Consider the following 19265-nt stretch of genomic DNA (forward strand, 5'->3'; position numbering starts at 1 on the left):
ATGGTGTCACTCATTTACTTAAAATCCTTTGGTGGCTGCCCACTCCCGCTAACATACATTTTAGTCATTAACATAGTAACCTGGCCCCAAACTACCTCTTTCTTGTCGTTTGGCCATACCTCCCCCAAATACATCCTATGCTCCAGACACACTGAAATGATTATGATTATCTTTCCATTATCATAATTATTGCTAGAAATAATAAAATCTATAAGCCAGGTACCCGGCATGCATTCTCCTTCCTCTTCACAACTACTGAGTTTTTTTGATAGAGAAATTAAGTAACCAGTGTAACCAAACCAAACCAGCTTATTTGACCTCAGGAAAATAAGCGGCACAGCTGATATTAGTTCCCAACCAGTCTGATTCCAGAGCCAGTGCTCTTAACCTTTACACTCTCCAGACTCTTCCATGTGCTTCTGCAAAGGCCGTTTTTCTTCCAGAAATGCCCTCTCCCCCAATCCCAAACCACTGACATCTGCTCAGCTTCAATGCAAATGGCACCTCCTTAAAGTGTAACCTTTCCCAACTTACCAATCAAAGATATACTGTCCTCTCTCTGCTCTCCCAGCATTTTGTTAAGACTTCTTTACTGCACTTAACTCAGTGTTAATTCATGTGTTCTCTTCATCCTTGTATTCTGGCAGCTGCTCTAGTCGCATGCCTTCATACAGGAAGCCTTTGATAGATGTGGATTATCCACTCCTTGAGGGCAGAGGTGGAGCCTATTCACATTGTTCCCCCATAGTACCCAACATATAGTAGGTGCTCAGTAAATTTTTCAAATAAATTAAATTAGTGGAAGAATGTTTTTAAAAATACCTGGAACAGCCAGAGGCAATGTAAAATAAAACAAAATTCATACTTAGAGCCTTTAACTGCTTCTCTATGGCAAAGTAACAAAGTAATATAGATCTAAAAATGTATGTATTTTATAAATATTTGCACCATCAAGTAATCAGTGAAAGCAGATCTTTGTACTGAATTTGTGAGAGAAACATTCCCTTTTTGTGTCACAGTGGCTGTTGCACAGTAATCATACCCAACTGTGGATTCCCACAAGTGGTCACTGTGTCCCTACCAGCAGCTGCAGCCAAGGCTGCAGACGCCAATTCCTGGGCACAGAGACCACCTCACTCACAAACATCTAGTGGAGGCCTACTCTGGTCAAGCCTTGGACTAGGCACTGAGAGAGAAATGATCTTAAGGAGCATCTAGATGAACTTGTTAATACTCTGTTCTTTGTTCTTTACTCAAATGCATTTCTCCTCAAATGTAGTATAATATTTCTGAATTTCACTCCTTGAAGAAGCATTAAAAAAATAAATAAATAAATAAATAAATATATATATATATATATATATATATATATATATATATATATATATATACCCTGTAAATGAGGAGGTCCTCAAAACAGAATTTCATTCAATTATGTATGTAACAATTCAACTTTTTAACCACTGTATATCAGAACACACTTTTGAATACATATATAAAACAAATGCAATGTTATCAAAATACAAAGCAAAAGGAGGCAATGTTACACCTGGGCATCAGTTACATTTTTGGAATAGTTATGTTTACTTATAAAACTCTATCAACAGAAAAATATTTTGTTTAAAAAGACAATTATTAATTGTCTGATAATTAACAATTAACAGAAAGGCTTTGAAATAACTGGAAGGAAAGAATAAACTAAGGGCAATACAGCAAAGCATACAAAGCAACTGCTGGCTACCATTTTTAAACTGGAAAAACTAGACCACCTAATGAAACAGTTGTTAATTGTGATACTGAAGGAGTAATATGTATCACACCTTGTCATTTTCTCTTTTTTTTGACAATCTGCTGTATCTGTTAATTGCAGCATCATGATCTGGAAAACAGAAATGACTATTAACAAAAATACAACAGTACTTTGCAAAACTTATAAGTGCTTTAACGGTTTTCACATGTGCATCTTTCAACAAATGTACTAAAGTAAAATAAGAATTCCCTACTATGTGATCACTCCACCCAAATGTTCCCCACAGACAAATTTCCCCCTAAAGTATGTTTCTGTTTATTAAATTGGTAAAAACATTTAATTCCAAGGAAACAGTAGTCCACTAAAAGTTTTTTAAAGTATTTTTTAGTACAGAAATAGCAAATGCTCATTAAAGAAAATATGGAATAAACAGGAAAATAAGGAAGGGAAAATATACCACCTTCTTAGGTATTATGAAGATAACAAACCACAAGATTTAACTTCCTTTAAAATCTTTCTTCTAGCATAAATAGTGCAACTTAAATAACGACTTAAATAATATTCACTTAAACTTTTAATTAGGTTCATTTTTTTCAATTATTTCATAAAATCTGGCCACAAATTTGTGTTGATAAAGAAATGCATCATTACAAGAAATAAATGTACAAAGTATTCAGAGCTTACCATTACTAGCAATCTGAAACACTTCCTTTAATGTCAATATTTCTGGAAAAGTTCAAGAATAATTTCAGTTTAGCACATTTATGAACTATCTTAATTTTGTTTAGAAAACAGTAACTGCCATTTAAGCTACTATTAAAACTCCAAATATTTCAAAGTTCAACGTTCAAAGTGAAAAAGTTACTGTGTTTCAACTAGCCTAACATTTACTATCATTAACAACAGTTACACCACCAGAACCTGTACTTGCCACAAATTGTAATATGACCCAAAAACAACATTTTAAAACCACTGCAGGGCTTCCCTGGGGGCGCAGTGGTTAAGAATCTGCCTGCCAATGCAGGGGACACGGGTTCGAGCACTGGTCTGGGAAGATCCCACATGCCACGGAGCAACTAAGCCCGTGGGCCACAACTACTGAGCCTGCGCTCTACAGCCCACGAGCCACAGCTACTGAGCCCATGCACCACAACTACCGAAGCCCGTGCGCCTAGAGCCCGTGCTTTGCAACAAGAGAAGCCTGCGCACTGCAACGAAGAGTAACCCCCGCTCACCGCAACTAGAGAAAGCCTGCGCACAGCAACGAAGACCCAACGCAGTCATAAAATAAGTAAATTAAAAAAAAAAACAACACTGCAAATTCTAAGATATACAAATGTTCTGATTTAGTACCAGAATCCAACTTATTGATTTTTTGATACTGACTCTAATAAGTTCAAACACTGAATGATAAAAGGAACATTTTATTGACAAGATTATAATATTCAGTCTCCTTAGATTGAGAAAAGAGGTCTTGTTTCTTGACCTTGGAAAAGATTATTCTTGAAGATTACCAAGACAAATATTAATTCTATCTCTAAAATACATTTGTCTTTATTCCATGTATAATTTAAATACTTTATCATCCACCGATACATTAGTACAATGTTTTTACTCTACCTACATACTTTGTAAATAAGTCTGTATGATTGTCTGAGATTGTAAATTGTAAGAAAGCAGAGCCAAGTCTATAAACGCCCTCATTTTATCACGTAATAATCCTAAATGGGGAAAAAAAGAAAGCTACCACAAGCTACTGAGACATGGGTTGTTAGATGGACCAGCCCCTACCTCCCAACACTCCAGCCCACCAACACGCCTCATCTCCTGTGCCACTGTCCCAGTTCAGGCCCTGGTCACACCTCACTGGACTCTCACAACTTCCTAGTCCATTCTCCTAGCATCAAATCCATCCTCCAAAAACAAAGGTATACTTCTTAAAGACCTCCATTGTCTTCTCTTTGCTTATAAACTCAAGTCCAACATCTTTAGCATGATCTAGTCCCAACTAATCTATTTCTAGAGTTGTCTCCTGCCATCCCCCAACACATCCAACACTGCAGCCACACTCAATTTCTCAAAACAACACATGCATTTCTACCCGTAACTCTGTGCTTTCTGGTCCCTCCAGTAGAACAATGACTCTCTTCTCCTGGCAAATTCTTCTTCCTTGCTCAGTGCTCATGGCACATCCGTGAGGGAGCCTTTCTGACACCCTCCTCTGAGGCCCCACAGCACCTTGCTCATCCCTAATTATAAGAGTACCAGAATTATCCGTTTACCCATCTCCTTCTCTGGGCTTTCTCAAGGGATGTGACATCTTATTCATATCAGTACTCCTCAGTATCTAGCTTAACGTCTAGCAGGAGCTCCTGTAAATGTTTAGCAACTAATTAAAGTAAAAGTGACACTTGCTACAGTCAGAAATGGTTAAGGTATAAAGTATTACACATTTTACAAGCAGTGATCTTCCAACAGCTAATGAAAGTAAACATAAGCTTGACTTCAATACCTTTCAGATCTCTTTCTTTAAACTGGGTAATGGGAAACATCATGGCATCAGCAAGCTGCGTTGAAAGTACCGCATGACAAGAGCTAAGCTGGTAAAAGAAAGACCAAAAAGGCCAAATAACTACAAAGAGACAATCAACCAGCATTATGGAAACTGAACAAAACCTAGTAAAAAGGTGTTGATATAGGGATTTCCTGGCGGTCCAGCGGTTAAGACTCCGTGCTTCCACGGCAGGGGGCACAGGTTCGATCCCTGGTTGGGGAACTAAGACCCTGCATGCCAAGTGGTGCGGCCAGAAAGTTAAAAAAGGTAGTGATACATTTACATAAGGGAACCCTAAAATTATGTGATGTTATCACATAATTAGGTGACAGTCAAAAAAATTCCATTTAAAACTTTCAGAAGAAAACATGTGATAACCTTAAATTTAGCAATGGTTTCTAAGATATGACACCAAAAGCACAAGCAACCAAAGAAAATATAAACTGGACTTCATCAGAATTTAAAACTTTTGTGCATCAAAGGATACTATCAAGAAAATAAAGACAACCCACAGAATGGGAGAAAATATTTACCAATCACATATCTGATAAGGGACTTGTATTCTTTAGAATAAAGAACTCTTAAACTCAGTACTAAAAGACAACCCAATTAAAAAATGGGCAGGGAATTCCCTGGTGGTCCAGTGATTAGGACCCTTTGCTCTCACTGCCGAGGGCCCGGGTTCAATCCCTGGTCGGGGAACTGGGATCCCACAAGCCGTGAGGCGCGGCCAAAAAATGTAAAATAAAATAAACATGAAAAAATAAACATAATTTTTTTTTAAATGGGCAAAGGTCTGAATAGATACTTTTTCAAATATATACAAATGGTCAATAAGCATAGGAAAAAATGCTCAACATCATTAGCCTTCAGGAAAATGCATATCAAAACTACAATGAGATTCCACTTCATACCCACTTAGATGGCTATAGTAAAAAAAATTAATGAAAATAACAAGTGTTGATAAGGATGTAGAGAAATTGGAACACTCCTATATTACTGGCAGAAATGTAAAATTGTGCAAGAGCTGTGGAAAACAGTTTGGCAGTTTCTCAAAAGCTAAACATAAAATTATTATATGATCCAGCAATTCCCCCTCCTGGGTATATACCCAAAAAAACTGAAAACTGGTGTTTGAAAAAACAAAAACAAAAAACTTGTACATGAATGCTCACAGCAGCACTGTTCATATTAGCCAAAAGATGGAAAACAACCCAAATCAAATGTCTGTCAACTAATGAATGGATACATAAAATGTGGTATACATACAATGGAATTTTATTCAGCAAAACAAAACAAAAACAAAAAATGAAATTCTGATACTTTCTACAACATGAATGAACCCTGACAACATTATGCCAAGTGAAAGCAGACGCAAAAATCCACAGATCGTATGAGTACATTTGTATGAAATATCCCAAACAGGCAAATCCATACAGACAGAAGGCAGATTTGTGGTTGCCAGGAGCTGAGGGGAGGGAGGGAGTGACTACTTAATAGGCACCTAATAGGCTTCCTTTGGGATGATGATGAAAATGTTCTGGAACATCAGTGGTGGTTGCACAACATTGTGAACGTGCGAAATGTCATTAATGGTAAATTTTATGTATATTTTACCACAATAAAAAATTCCATTTCCTATAAATATTTCTTTAAATTGATCTCCTGTGACAATATTTTGCTATGATGAGTTATTAAAATATTTCAAAAAACTACTTTTCCAGTTAAGAGACTAGAAAAGACAGAACTACCTAGTGGCTCATCTAAAAAGAAGAGCTTTCACTGCACTAGTACAAAATAGTTATGGATGGATTCTCCGAACATTTCTCACCACCCTGCTTCCTCTTGGCTTCTAGGTCTTCATGATTTGTTCTGCTGACTGGTAGAGAAACTAAGGGTTGGTATTGGTTGTTTGGGAAGGAAGGATTAATGAACTGAATGGTAAAATATTGCTCAATGTAAAAAACAGAGAAACCATAAAGAGCTCAGCTATGGCTAACAGCTTAACTCTTCTCTCCCTGCCTACATCAAACTACACAATTAAAGGTTGAATGGTACATGAAAGTAGAGAGAGCACATCTATATGCTTATTCCTTGAAAACAATTTGCTTTAATCAGACAAAGATAGTGTTGTTTTTACAAGACAGCCACCAAGATTTGGAAATAAGGCCCTTCTTTAAATAGTAATCTTTTATCATTGAGATTTACTCATAAAATCATAATAATAAAACTTCCCAATAAAAGCTAAACAACTTCAGTAATTATAAGATCACTTATCCAAGCAAAATAAAATAAGCATTTACCTCATCTATAACTTTTGAAAACTGTTGCAAAGTAGAACTCATAACTTCATCATCACCCCCCAGTGGAAAACGCTGAAAAGTGAGAAACAGAGATGAGGTAAAGGTCCAATGCTGTATGTCTTTTGAGTGACATTATAATTTTTAATTTTTAAATAACTTCAGAAAACTTCTAAAATTTTGAATAAGCTCTAAAAACATCGTTTTAATAAAATAATGTAATTCATATAAGTAGTACACATTAATTAAAATGTTTGCTAAGTGACCAATCAACATGGTGTACAGGAATGCACACCATACTAGAAGTTCAAAGATTTAAAATTAGCTCCAATTTCTCTACTAGCCAGCTGTGTAACCTTGAGCAAGCCTCAGTTTCTTCATTTGAAAATAGAGAGGTAAATTAGATAACCTCTGTGTCTAACATTAAATCATTAAAATTACATGTAAGTGCATAATGGAATTTCAATGGCATATCAAAATTACCTTCTGTGAATCCCAAAAGGCTTAGAATTATTGATAAGAAATTCTATTTATCTATACAGATACTGTATCACTGTATATTTTAAATTATACTTTTAGAACTTTCATATATAGTACCTGTTTTTCATATTCTTTTAAAAGTTTTGAAGTCAGGTGTGTTGCTGCACTTAATTCATTCTACGGGAAAAGATAAGCATTCAAATTAACACAGTAGTACAGATTAAGAAAAAAGTTTTAACTGAAGATTCCTATGCCACTTTTATTTATCACTTAACATAAACATTGTACAACATGTTCTCAAATCCCCTCATTAAGCCATTGGAAAGGGAACTACCACTAAACACTTTAAAGGGAAACTCAAACCATGAAACAGACACCGTCAAGGAATTCAGCAGTGTTCCAGGTGTGTGCCTTTTCTTTTTAGCTAATAAAAATGAATAGTTAAAGCTTTAAAACTAGAAGTAAACTGCACACAATGTTATCCAGAATCTTCAGAGAGTCTATTATCCCTCTCTCTAGATGCTGATACTAGACCATGATAAGCATTTAATAACATACAACCAAAATAACATACAACCATATGACCTAGTCATACCATATAGCAATGTAGCCATATGAAGGAAATACGTTTTTTAATTTAAAGGTTTTTTTTCAGTGATGAATATAACAACATATGTAATGTTTCTTTTACATATTAATCTGTGTGGTCAGAAATCAAATTCTTGAGCGACCTATCATTAAGAAAAATAAATAAGTAACTATCACAGTAACTTTAAAGTACATAATGAAAATTTGAGTCCAGAAAGAAGAGAAATTGAGAAGGGGCAAAAAAGAAACTTGTACACTTAATTAATCCCAAAGAGAGTTTATCATAGAACTCAGGTTGCTGTTAAGGCTTATAATTAAGTTACATAAACAAAGCCTCAAATCTTATGCCTGTTCAACCAAAAAAATCTAGTCACATCCTTTTAAAATTCATCTCCTAGTACCCCGGAGCTATATCTAATCTTTATTACTTTCTAACTAGATAGAGGCTAGCTACTTTCAAATCCTCTGCTCAAAAAGGGGAAGTATCCCATAAGATTAAAAGCATGATTAGGGAAAATACTGGTGACAATACAGGGTTTTCAGTCAAATCTTACGCAAAGATCACTATCAATGAGTTTCACTAAGAAAGTCTTTACTGTGTTTGGGGAAAAGGAGCAGATGCTTCAATCTTCATCACTTTTGTAGTGCTACAAACTATACACTAGTAATTGAAATGTAAGCTCTGTAATACGAAATACTTAATGTTCATTCATCCATTCAACAAATGTTTATTACTATGCACCCTGGACAGGGCTAGGCACCAGTAAATAAGACAGACACTATCTCTGTCCTCATGGGCTTAAAGATTTATTTTATAAATGCACTGAGTCAGCCTTTAGTTCTTTACCTGTGCATCATAAATCCGATGCATAGCTTGATACAACTGGTTCATATAGTTGGAAATAGCTGTAGCATCTTCTTCAAATACACCCAGTAAAGACCTTGTCTGTATAAAATAAAAGCAGTAAGTTTATGTTAACCATTATATAAATCAAGCAGAAATCTTTTTTTCCTAAAAGATGGAAAAATCACAGAATATTAGAACTCTAACAATTCTGAGTTTTGATCTGTTTTCTCTCTTTTGATAGTAATGCCAAGATGCTGGAGTTCTTTATTCTAAATTTCACTTCATTAAAACAGATAGATTTTCCAACTATGTTACACAAACCTTAGAAGGAACAACAAAGGTATATTTTTATGAATTAAAAAGTCTGTAATTAAACTAAGAACAAATCTACAGAATCAGTCAAGACTATATTAACAGTATTCCATGTATAAATATTTTAAATATCTTTTTTCAGGATAACTCAGTATGATTATTTCCCTCTCTCTCTCTCTCTTTTTTTTTTGGCTGTGTTGGGTCTTCATTGCTACACAGGGGCTTTCTCTAGTTGCAGCAAGCAGGGACTACTCTTCATTGCGGTGCATGGGCTTCTCATTGCAGTGGCTTCTCTTGTTGCGGAACACAGGCTCTAGGTGCGTGGGCTTCAGTAGTTGCGGCACGTGGGCTCAGCAGTTGTGGCGCACAGGCTTAGTTGCTCCGCGGCATGTGGGATATTCCCGGACCAGGGATTGAACCCGTGTCCCCTGCATTGGTAGGCGGATTCTTAACCACTGCGCCACCAGGGAAGTCCCTGATTATTTCTCTTTTTCCATAGTCTCTTCTAGTAGTGCCAAATCCCTCCCCATCATAATCCAAAATAACACCATAGTACCCCTTCCCCTCCCCAACATGGCCTGTAAAATGCTAACTAGGTTTTTTCTGAGTGCAGAATTTGGAATCATTTTTCTTCTTCTTTATACATTTCTATATTGTTAGGCTTTTTTTTTCCCCACAATGAGCACGAGCATGTAAAAATTACCTTCACTTTAAGAGTAAAAACTTGTCAGTCAGTAAATGTTAAGACTCAATAAAACGGATCAGAGATAAGGAAACTCAGCATAAAGGCAAAGTATGTTCACCTTTTTATATCCCAAAGGCAGGGTAAAAATTAAATTCCAACAATTACTGAGATAACTACAGCTTAAAATCTAAAAGATGACCTTGTACTTTTATTCTACAAATAGTTAATTTATACCTCAGCCTTAGAAGTTGGTTTCTAAAAATCAACTTATTCCTTAGCTTCCTATTTTCAGAAGAGAAAGCTAAGTCACTATGGTTGTTCTAAAAAGCAGTGCAAAATCATTATGCCAGTATATGAAGTCCAAGTTATCTCAGTCCTCTACTTCCCCATGCCCCAGAAATTTACATCTGGCAGAATCTTTTTATTTTTTAGCCCTAGTGCCCTACTGCCATTCCCCAAGTGCTATTTCAAGATGTAAAAAAGAAAGCATTATGAAATCTTGTTTCGCTAGTGCCATTCTTAAGAAAAGTCTGCCACTTAGGTTTTTTTTTTCTTCAAAAATTAGCATTCTAATTCAAGGAATAACACATTTATGCAAAAACGTGTAGTGGACTTAAATTAAAAAGATGTTCTTAGCCTCAAACAGGGTTGAAACAGCTTCCTTATGTAAAGCTAATAAGATCGAGTTCAACACTGTATAATGACTGTTTAAAGTTAGCAGCTTACAAAAATGCAATCAATATGGTACCATTTCATTGAATCTATGACGGCATCCACTGTGAGCTGCGCCAGTTTAATATACTACTGTCACAAACAAAACAATGCTGGCAATTAAGCTATGAATTCAGGTTTTCTAATGTCTTGAAGTTTTTACTTTATATTTATGGAAACAGATCTTTGACAGAATTTTTTATATAACCCTCATATAAACACAAAAAAGAAAACACAAGTTGCACAAATTTAATATAACCCGAAAATTTCAACTCTTGTGCGTAATTTCTTGACATAAGAGACACCGCTAGCCATGTTTTCACATCCAATATTATTCTGTGCCACGAGCAGGTGACAAATATTTCTCAGAAGTGCTCCACTTTTATCTCCAATATTTTCTTCCAAATTATTGACACCCAGTCAGCAGGTTTTGATGGTAGCACTTGCTTCATCTTACTAGCTGTCAAAGAAACATTTTCGACAAAAAACAAGACTGATAATCCTTCAAGTGGTTGTGAATTGATTTGTTGGCTGAACATTAAAAGGCTGCACTTGGCCAGTCATGTCACTAGGAGAAGTAACCAAGTGTGTACATTTGCAGGCAATTACAAGTAAAACAACATCAACTGTAAGGGGCATCTCAATATAAGAGATGTCAAAATGTGAATTTAAAAAAAGTACATCTCATAATCTTTGAGTATTTCATATTATGCCAAAGAGAAAAACCTCCATTTGGGACTGGAGTTTGCCTTCACAGTTCTAGCTTAGATGGATCATTAATAAGACTTTTATCTACATATAAAATCAATTATTTTTTTAAAGATCATATCTTTTCTTACTAAATAGAAAGTTTAATTTTGTTTCTGATTTTCAAAACAATATATAAGCGTTGATAAGGCATCTAGTATAGTCTTAAGATTTCCTACTTCAACAGATGGTATCTTTTGCAGAATGGTATGGTTTGTGCAAGATAATTCTAAAGATGTTTATGTGCAATCAGCTGGATTTGGACTTGCAAATATACCCCTATTTTAATACTTTGTTACTTTAAATTAAAACTAAAAAAGGATAATTGTAATTCAGGGTAGTCTTTCATGACTCCCAGGCTCTAACTTTTTTACATAGCAACTGGCAAGCCATTTTTGACTAGGATCAAATAATCTAATAAAAACATCTCTATCAGGAGCTTTAGAAGTTTTCCTCCTCTTTGTTACTCAACTTCTTGGACTCTATCCTAGATAAATAGTCCAGATGAGAACAAAAATTGATGCCCAAAAGCATTAATCTTAGAACTATATATAAAAGCAAAACTTGGGAAAAACTCTAAAAGTCCAACAACAGGACAGCTATATTAAGAGAGTCAAGGAAATGTGCAACCTTTAAATTTTTTATTCAGTATGTAATAATGTGTGAAGGTACTTAAGCTACAATGTGTAGTTAAAGCCAAATAAAAATCGTTATGCACAATATAATCTCAATCACATTAGAAGGTGTAAGAGAAAAAAAACTAGAAAAAAGAGAGCAAACTGTTAACAGAGTTTGCTGCTGGGCACACGACAGGTAACTCTGTGCTTTCTGTATCTTCCAATTTTTCTGAAGCAAACAACTATTATTTTTATAATCAAGTACAAAGATTAAAACATTCACTATCTATAACAGCTGAAGTTCAGAGAAGTTAAGTGACTTGCCCTAAGGTAGAAGGTACTAAGCAGCAGTAATGACTAAAACCCTTATATCCTGAATCCCCAATCCAGGGCTTTCCATCTTGCCACAGGTTTTCCCCAAGAATTGCTTCCCAGTGTCTTACCTTTCTAAATCCCAGTTGTCCCAATTAATTTTCCCAAGTAAACATTAACTAGTTCAAATTTACTACTTCTAGAAATTGAAAGACTATCAACGTGACTATTTCATTAAAAATTACCATAAAACTAATACTAATACAGCACATGCTTGTAAAAAAAGAAGCTCAAGTTGTAAACTAATTGTGTGAAAAGTTCAAGAAATTAGATGAGTCAAGAGATTATACCCTCCTAAGTCATGGCTAGGGCACTGTGTAACCCATTTTGAGCAGTGTGTAGTCTTTATGAGCTATAAAAGCGAGCCCAGGTATGAGAAGAAAGGTAAGGCACCTGTTGAGTCTTATAAAATAAAAAAGTAAAATGACAAAAGTACACCTGACCAATACATCCCACAACATTTTTGCTAAACATCTGAAACAAATGTAGCTTATAACTTTATACTACAGAAATCGTTAAGCATTTGAACTGGCTATTCTGGCAGTCAAAATAAGCCAAGAAGTCAGTTTCTCTTTGTGTCAATATAGGCTGATAAGAGTACATTACCAGCAGGCAACTGGCCTGTGAAGATAACTTTCAGCGTGAAGAAAAACAAATCAATTCCACAATCAGAGCCCAACTTCAACTTGGCAATCAAAATTGGCACCACATCCATGGCAGACATATCATACAGGAAAGGGGGATCCAGGCCCTCCCTCCTGTTCTTTTGGAGTCATATTAAACCGTCAAGACACGTGAAATATGTGCAGTTGTAGTTCTAAATGAACAACATTTCAGAAAATTTTCTTCATTCTAAGTGGTAGCCAACCAGCAACACTGTCTTAAATCCCTTATTGTGTAAGAGACAGGCCTAGGGATGAAGTTTCTCAACCCAAGTTACAGCGCCTACCAACGTGGTTTTAACCTCGCTCATTTCATTCTTCACTACTGAAAACATCAGTAATGGTTACGTTTCCCTAGACTATCTTAAGCTAGAGCAACCACACTAGCATCATCCCCAACGCACAAAACACAGGGCTTTTATTTTGATGAGTTTATTAGAGCCAAGTCTGCAACGAGGGCGCAGCAGTCGTGGAGCCGCGAAGGCGCCGTCCTCCACTCGGCGTGCGTGGCCCGAGTGACAGCGGCTACACTCACGGCCACGACACTCGGCCGGGAGGCTCTGGGACCCTTGACGGGCTTCGCCGAGGACTCTCCGCACGGGCATATCAACAGTCTTTCAGCATCTCCCCCCCAAAAACTATCCATTTCCTTCCCTAGCGTGGTCGAAATCATTAAGTCTACGGGTCTTTTCTCCTTCTGCATTTTCTCCGAAGAGGTTTTCGAAGAGAAAATTCCAGGTTCGGGATTTACCACCTCACATCACGGCGATTATAAAGCATCTTTTGTCAAATACAAGGGAGCCCCGCGGGCGTACGTGACCGCCGGGCCCACGAGCCAAGGCGGCCGCGGCTCGGTTGCAGCCCGCCGACGTCCCAGACCCCGCACACGGCTCTCGGCCCAGCGGCGCAGGCCCACGCGGGCCTCGGGAGGGCGGCCCGGCCTCCGCGGCTCGGGGCGCCGCCCGCTACCGGCGGGGGCACTGGGGGCGGAGCCCACCTAGGCCAGGGCTGGCACCTGCGGCCGCGGCGGCGCCAGGCCTGGTGTCGGCCAGCCCCGCTCCTTCCCTCGCAGCCCGCCGCCGCCCGCGCCTCACCTGCGGGCTGTCCTCCAGCGTCTCCTCGATGGGCAGCTTGTCGATCCCCGGCATCGTGGCGGAGGTAGGGCGGCAGCAAAATATGCGGCGGCCGCCCACAGCTCCCGCGCCCGCCCGCCTGCAGCAGCTGACCGCGACCCGCCCTCTCTCGATGGGTCTACCGCTCTCGCCAGGAGCCAAGGGGCCGCGCTGCCGCGCGGGAAATCCCGCCCCCTTGGCCTGCCTGCCCCGCCTCGCGGCGCGCCCATTGGCTCGCGGCGACGCCCGTCACCGCGACGGGGCTGGCCCGGAGGTTCCTTCACTGCTCTGGGCTTGCCCGCGAGTTTGGGCCTCCGAGGCGGCGGAGGCGACTCTTACTGCGCACCTCCAACACCAGCCCTGCTCCCGCGCGTTTGGTTGTAAATCGTAGGGGACCGCCTTCCCCTAGCAAGACGTGCGTCTTCTGGAACCAGAGCCTCGAGTGAAGACAGCACTGGGGAATTCGGGGCGGTTTGACTACTCCCGCAACATTTTTCGTCAGAGACCATGAAGGAGACCTCCCTGCTGGCGCCTTCTTTAGTTTCCTCAAATTATAACCTTCCCAACCCTGCCTGAAGCGTCCAGTTTCCCCTCTCCAGCAAAATGGTGCTGGCTAACTCAGATCTGAGTGATCAGTTGTGTCGTTAACTTGGCTTTCTGGTAAATTCGTGGACAGTAGACTCCGAAAGATTTTTTTCTGAGCACTTGCATATCAGTATATTCAGTTAAAAACATGACTTTGCTGCCAATTCGTCAGTTCTTACCTGGCCTTGAGAGACTGACACGCCACAATTCAGACTTCCATATTTCCTATAAATCACAAAACGTCTTTTTAAAGTCAGGGTGCACTGATTTATTATGCTGGTAACTGATCAGCATTTCTGTTAAAGTTTTGGAAGAATCTTTAAATAGCTTTTTCAGCCTCTAACTTTTTTTACAGGAAAGAAAAGTGAAGCTCTACTTCTAGAACTCGGTCTGGATTAGAACTTCTGCCTCTTTTGTCCATCTCTATATGTCCACATTCCTTAGAGAAGAATCATTATACAGAGAAAATGGCAGAATCACTAGTGTCTTCTAAATATCTAGCCATTAATCCCACCAATCCATCCCATTTTCATTCAAGAAATATAAGAAATGCTGAATAAAGATTATTAGTTGCCCAATTCCACAGATAAATTGAAATAAATACAGGTACAGTGGAACAAATCCAAATACAGTAACCGGAATGGAAGTTACTTATTTTAAACTCAAATACTAGATTTTACCATGATCTCTTGAAGGAAAAATAGAATCAAGTTTTTAAAGTTTTACCAGGTAGACTTGCAGTATAGTTTCACAGAATAATCCTTAGATTTCAATAAGAGCTCTCCCCTTAGATTGTTTATCAACTAGTCACCCGGTAGAAGAGATCTTTAGTTTTTGAAAGGTGGTTTGGAGTCAGTTCTTACAGGATTACTGCTTCCCAGCTGCTTGGATGTACCCGGCATCATACAGATCTCAGCAATACAACTCTGGCCTTCAACATTTCTTGTCTATCAGCACAGTGGCATGCAACCTGGCTCTAAAGAAGGAAGACTTTCAGGGTAAGTAACATTCTTGGTTGAACTGTAATTAGATTATAAGTGAAGAAGAAGAAAGTTAGTGACAATTGATAAGAATCAGGAGTAAGTGACAAGTGAAAACAGTGAAGAAGAGTTATTACATGGTGCAACTGAAGGGGTTAGGCCAGTTAACTTGGCCAAACTAAATAATTCCAATGAAAAATTATCTTAGGTATCTGAATTATCTGGGTGGGGTATTATCATCAAGTTAAATGGTTTCCTTTTTTGTATGTTATGTGCACCTAAACTGTGCAAGGATTCTCAAGAGGCTATTATATTATCAGAGAGAGGCAAGGAATTCTTGCCAGGCTCAGCTGATTAAAAAACAAAGCAAACAAAAACAAGTGGATGTTCAATTGGGTGGAGAGGCAGTTTAGTCAAATTATAAAGCTAGAAAGAATCTTGAAAGGCTTTCCATTTGGATCCTCTAGCTTTAGGCTACTGTTCACTCTGCTCAACCAGAAAAATGATTGTATTTCCTATTTTAAAACACCTCTAAAACTGCAGAATTGCAGTCTCCTTTGATAACCAGTTTAAGTTTAATCAGCCTAAGTTGTGTACAGTTGACCAAACTCGGTTCCTTTTATACAGGAAATGAGGCTTGTTCAGAGAACGCCTCAAGGGTTGCTGGAGACTTATGTGGGTAGCATAGTAAAAACTGGCCAGCAGGTTAATTTTATGGAAGGCAAGGCAGGATTAAACGACATCCACCAAAGAATTCATTGAGACGTTTCACAATATAATTTACAACAAAAAGACATAGAGTCTTGTAAGTAGATTTGTTAATTATTAGTCTCCTAAAATTATATTTGATCTTCTTATAATTAAGTTCTTACGTGATACCTCTTGAAGTTCTGGTCTGCGGTATATAATAGGAAAGAGTCCAACAACCCAAATGACACTTGTGCTTTACCTTTTAAAATTATCCCCTTAGGTTAGTGGTTACCAAACTTATGCACACATAAAAGTCATCTGGGGGAGGTTGTTAGAATACAGATTACTGAGCCCAGCTGAAGATTCTGATGCCGTAGGTCAGAGGTAGGACAGGGAATCTCCCAGGTGAATCCAAAGCAGGTCATCCTCAAACCACATGTTGAAAAACTCTATCCAAAATGGAAAATAACCATTTCCCTTTACCAAATAACCTTGTAGTTTAGAAAATTTAAAGGGTCAAGTAAATATTTAGGAAAGAGTCTTTGGTTCCAGCTGAGGATGGTGAGAGGAGCACCATTTCCAGAATCACCTAAAGAGCTTGGGAATCTTCCCACTTACAAACATCCCCTGAAAGACTCCATCAACCTGAAATTCTGGGGTAATTCATGCTCGTTTTGAGAGTATAATATATAATGCAAATAATTCTAGATGTTACCTAATAAATCACTCCTTAATGAGACTCACTTTAACAGATAATTCAGCTGTTTTCTTAGCATTCAGCTGAGATGAACCAAATTCAAGAAATGAGTATATTAATTGATATTTTGGGAACCTGAGTCATTCCATCGACTCTAAAACATTTGAACCAGTGGTCGAGTAGGGAGAAGCTGTGGGCAATTGGGGGGTAGAATCAAAAGTTCTAAGGAGTGTGTTCCAAAAGAGGTGGGTGGGCAGCCAGGACCAAGCGATTCTTCATTGTGCCCATTGCAAACCACACTCTGGTCTTTGACCTTAATATTAATGTTGCTTTTGCTCTTTGCCACAGCGTCCTTAGATTGCAAATTTGTGGCTAAAACATAAATCCTTGGAAAGGCAAATTCCATAGCTTCTACTTTCTTGACTGTGAAAAGAATAAAACTTTACTTCTAGGATAATTGTATATGCCTGTTTCTTTTATGGTTGCCTTGATTCGTTTTTGGAAGATGAGGACATTGTAAACTAATTTCTTTGACCAAGCCAAGAACTGTGAAACCAAGCAGCATCATTCCTGTTTCTGTTGGGAGGTGAATAAAAGCATGGGCATGAGCTCATGGACATGGACTGTGGAGCCAGCCTAGCTGGCTTTGAATCCTGGCCTCACTCTTTACTAGTTCTGTGACTTGAGTCAAGTTACTTAACTTCTCTGTGTCTCCCTTTCATCATCTAAAAACTGGGGCTTAATATAGAGAACCTACATGATAGAGTTGGGAAGATGATTAATGAGCTTTCAGAATAGTGCTGGGCACAATAAGCATTCAGTAAAAATCAGCTAAGTATTCTCTTCATTATTTACTCTTAAATATTAAATGTTTCAGTGCTTTTAAGGCAGCTTTCATTTTCTTCATTTTCCCCTCTTTATCATAACTAAAGAAGCCAATATTTTCTAAATCAGAAGATTGTCCTCATTGTCTTAGAGAATCCTGATACTATTTTAAATAATATTACCCTTGCTAGTGTTTTATCACTTTGATTTAGGGGCTTTTGTGGTCAAATCAAAAAATTTTTAATCAATAAATATATATTGTGATATTCTGGAGAAATGGTGTAGGTACCAAACCAGCAAAGGCTATTACCCTGTTTTTGTGTTTTGGTTTTTGGCAGTGCGGGGAGGGGAGATGCCCTCAGATTAAAAGATATAAGATCTGCATGACATTCCTACTCCCCAGAAGTTCTGGGGAGCAATAGGCAAGTCAGTGGAGAAGAGGTTGCTCTTAGAGAAACCAATAAGTCCCATGACAGGTTAATCACTGAAATCATTCTACTTTTTATGGAACCACAGAGGGCAGTAAAAAAAACAGTTACTGAGAATTGATTAAACCAGTACTGTGTATATCATGGCTGGTGCAGAGAAGTCTCAGAGTTAATCAGCATATCCTTCTAAGAACACTAGATGGTGCTCTGAATTTAGTTTTAGGATTCAAACTACCTCAGGAAATGGCTGTCGTCATTCAACAAATATTTATTAGGTAATGAACAAAATATTAAAAATCTCTGCCCTTGCAGAGCTACAGTTTAGTGGAGATGGTAGGAAGAAAGACAATGAAAAATAAACATGTAGTATTAGAAGTATATCAGTAGTATATTAGAAAGTGGGAAGTGCTATGGAAAACAGCAGGGAAAATGGGATGAGGGGCAGTTGCAATTTTAAATAAGCTTGTCAGAGTAGACTTCATTGAGGAGGTGACATCTGAACAAAACCTTGAAGGAGTCACTGGAGTGCGCAATGGGGACATCTGAGGAGAGGGTGTTCCGGGAGAGGAACAACCTGGCAGACACCCTAAGCCCTAAGGCAGGAGTGGCTGGCTATTTTGGGAATTGCATAGAGATCAGGGTGGCAGGAAAGGTGTGAGGATTTTGACATCTACCCTGATTTTTGATAAAAGCACCTTTGTTTATTTTTTTAATATTATTTATTTGTTTATTTATTTGTTTTTGGCTGCGCCGGGTCTTAGTTGTGGCTCGTGGGATCTTTTTTCAGTTGCGGCATGTGGGCTTCTTAGTTGCGACATGCGGACTTCTTAGTTGCGACATGCAGACTCTTAGTTGTGGCATGCGGACTCTTAGTTGCAGTGGGCATGTGGGATCTAGTTCCCCTAGCAGAGATTGAACCCGGGCCCCCTGCATTGGGAGCACAGAGTCTTACCCATGGGACCACCAGGGAAGTCCCCAAAACACCTTTAATTGAGGTTGTGATTTGAAACAAATGTTGGAGAAACTGTATAAATTAGTGATATGAGATATCATAAATCATGGGCAAATTAACATTGTCTTAAGTAAACTCAATACTTTATGAGATGTATTGGTTTAAAGGAAAAATTGCATGAGTGATTTAGCTAAGTCATGTTCTATATACAGGGTCAAAAGTAAAGTCTTAATAACAGAAGACAGTGATTTCATGTAAAAACAGCTGTGTGGTTTTTTCTCTTCCCTTTCTGAATAATTCAGCCCTAAAGCCATTAGGTGTGGCCAAATAAAGTAGGAGTCTATGCAGGGTGGGTAGGCACGGGGGCCCAG

General features: G+C 38.3%; 1 protein-coding gene across 2 annotated transcripts in view; it reads right to left on the minus strand.

Annotated features, from left to right (window-relative positions):
- APPL1 (adaptor protein, phosphotyrosine interacting with PH domain and leucine zipper 1) overlaps window positions 1-13894 on the minus strand; it is a 33093-nt gene extending 19199 nt beyond the window's left edge. For both annotated transcript variants that reach the window (XM_068557410.1, XM_068557409.1), the window contains exons 1-7: window positions 13720-13894; window positions 8520-8618; window positions 7202-7261; window positions 6608-6679; window positions 4263-4350; window positions 2435-2476; window positions 1821-1879 (exon numbers count right to left, since the gene is read on the minus strand). In XM_068557410.1, the coding sequence (XP_068413511.1) occupies window positions 1821-1879; window positions 2435-2476; window positions 4263-4350; window positions 6608-6679; window positions 7202-7261; window positions 8520-8618; window positions 13720-13773 (474 nt within the window). In that variant the 5' untranslated portion in view covers window positions 13774-13894. The remainder of the gene's footprint in view (window positions 1-1820; window positions 1880-2434; window positions 2477-4262; window positions 4351-6607; window positions 6680-7201; window positions 7262-8519; window positions 8619-13719) is intronic.
- Window positions 13895-19265: the final 5371 nt, after the last annotated feature.

The sequence above is a fragment of the Eschrichtius robustus genome, chromosome 12 (genome assembly GCF_028021215.1).
Source record: "Eschrichtius robustus isolate mEscRob2 chromosome 12, mEscRob2.pri, whole genome shotgun sequence".
Classification (NCBI taxonomy): Eukaryota; Metazoa; Chordata; class Mammalia; order Artiodactyla; family Eschrichtiidae; genus Eschrichtius; species Eschrichtius robustus.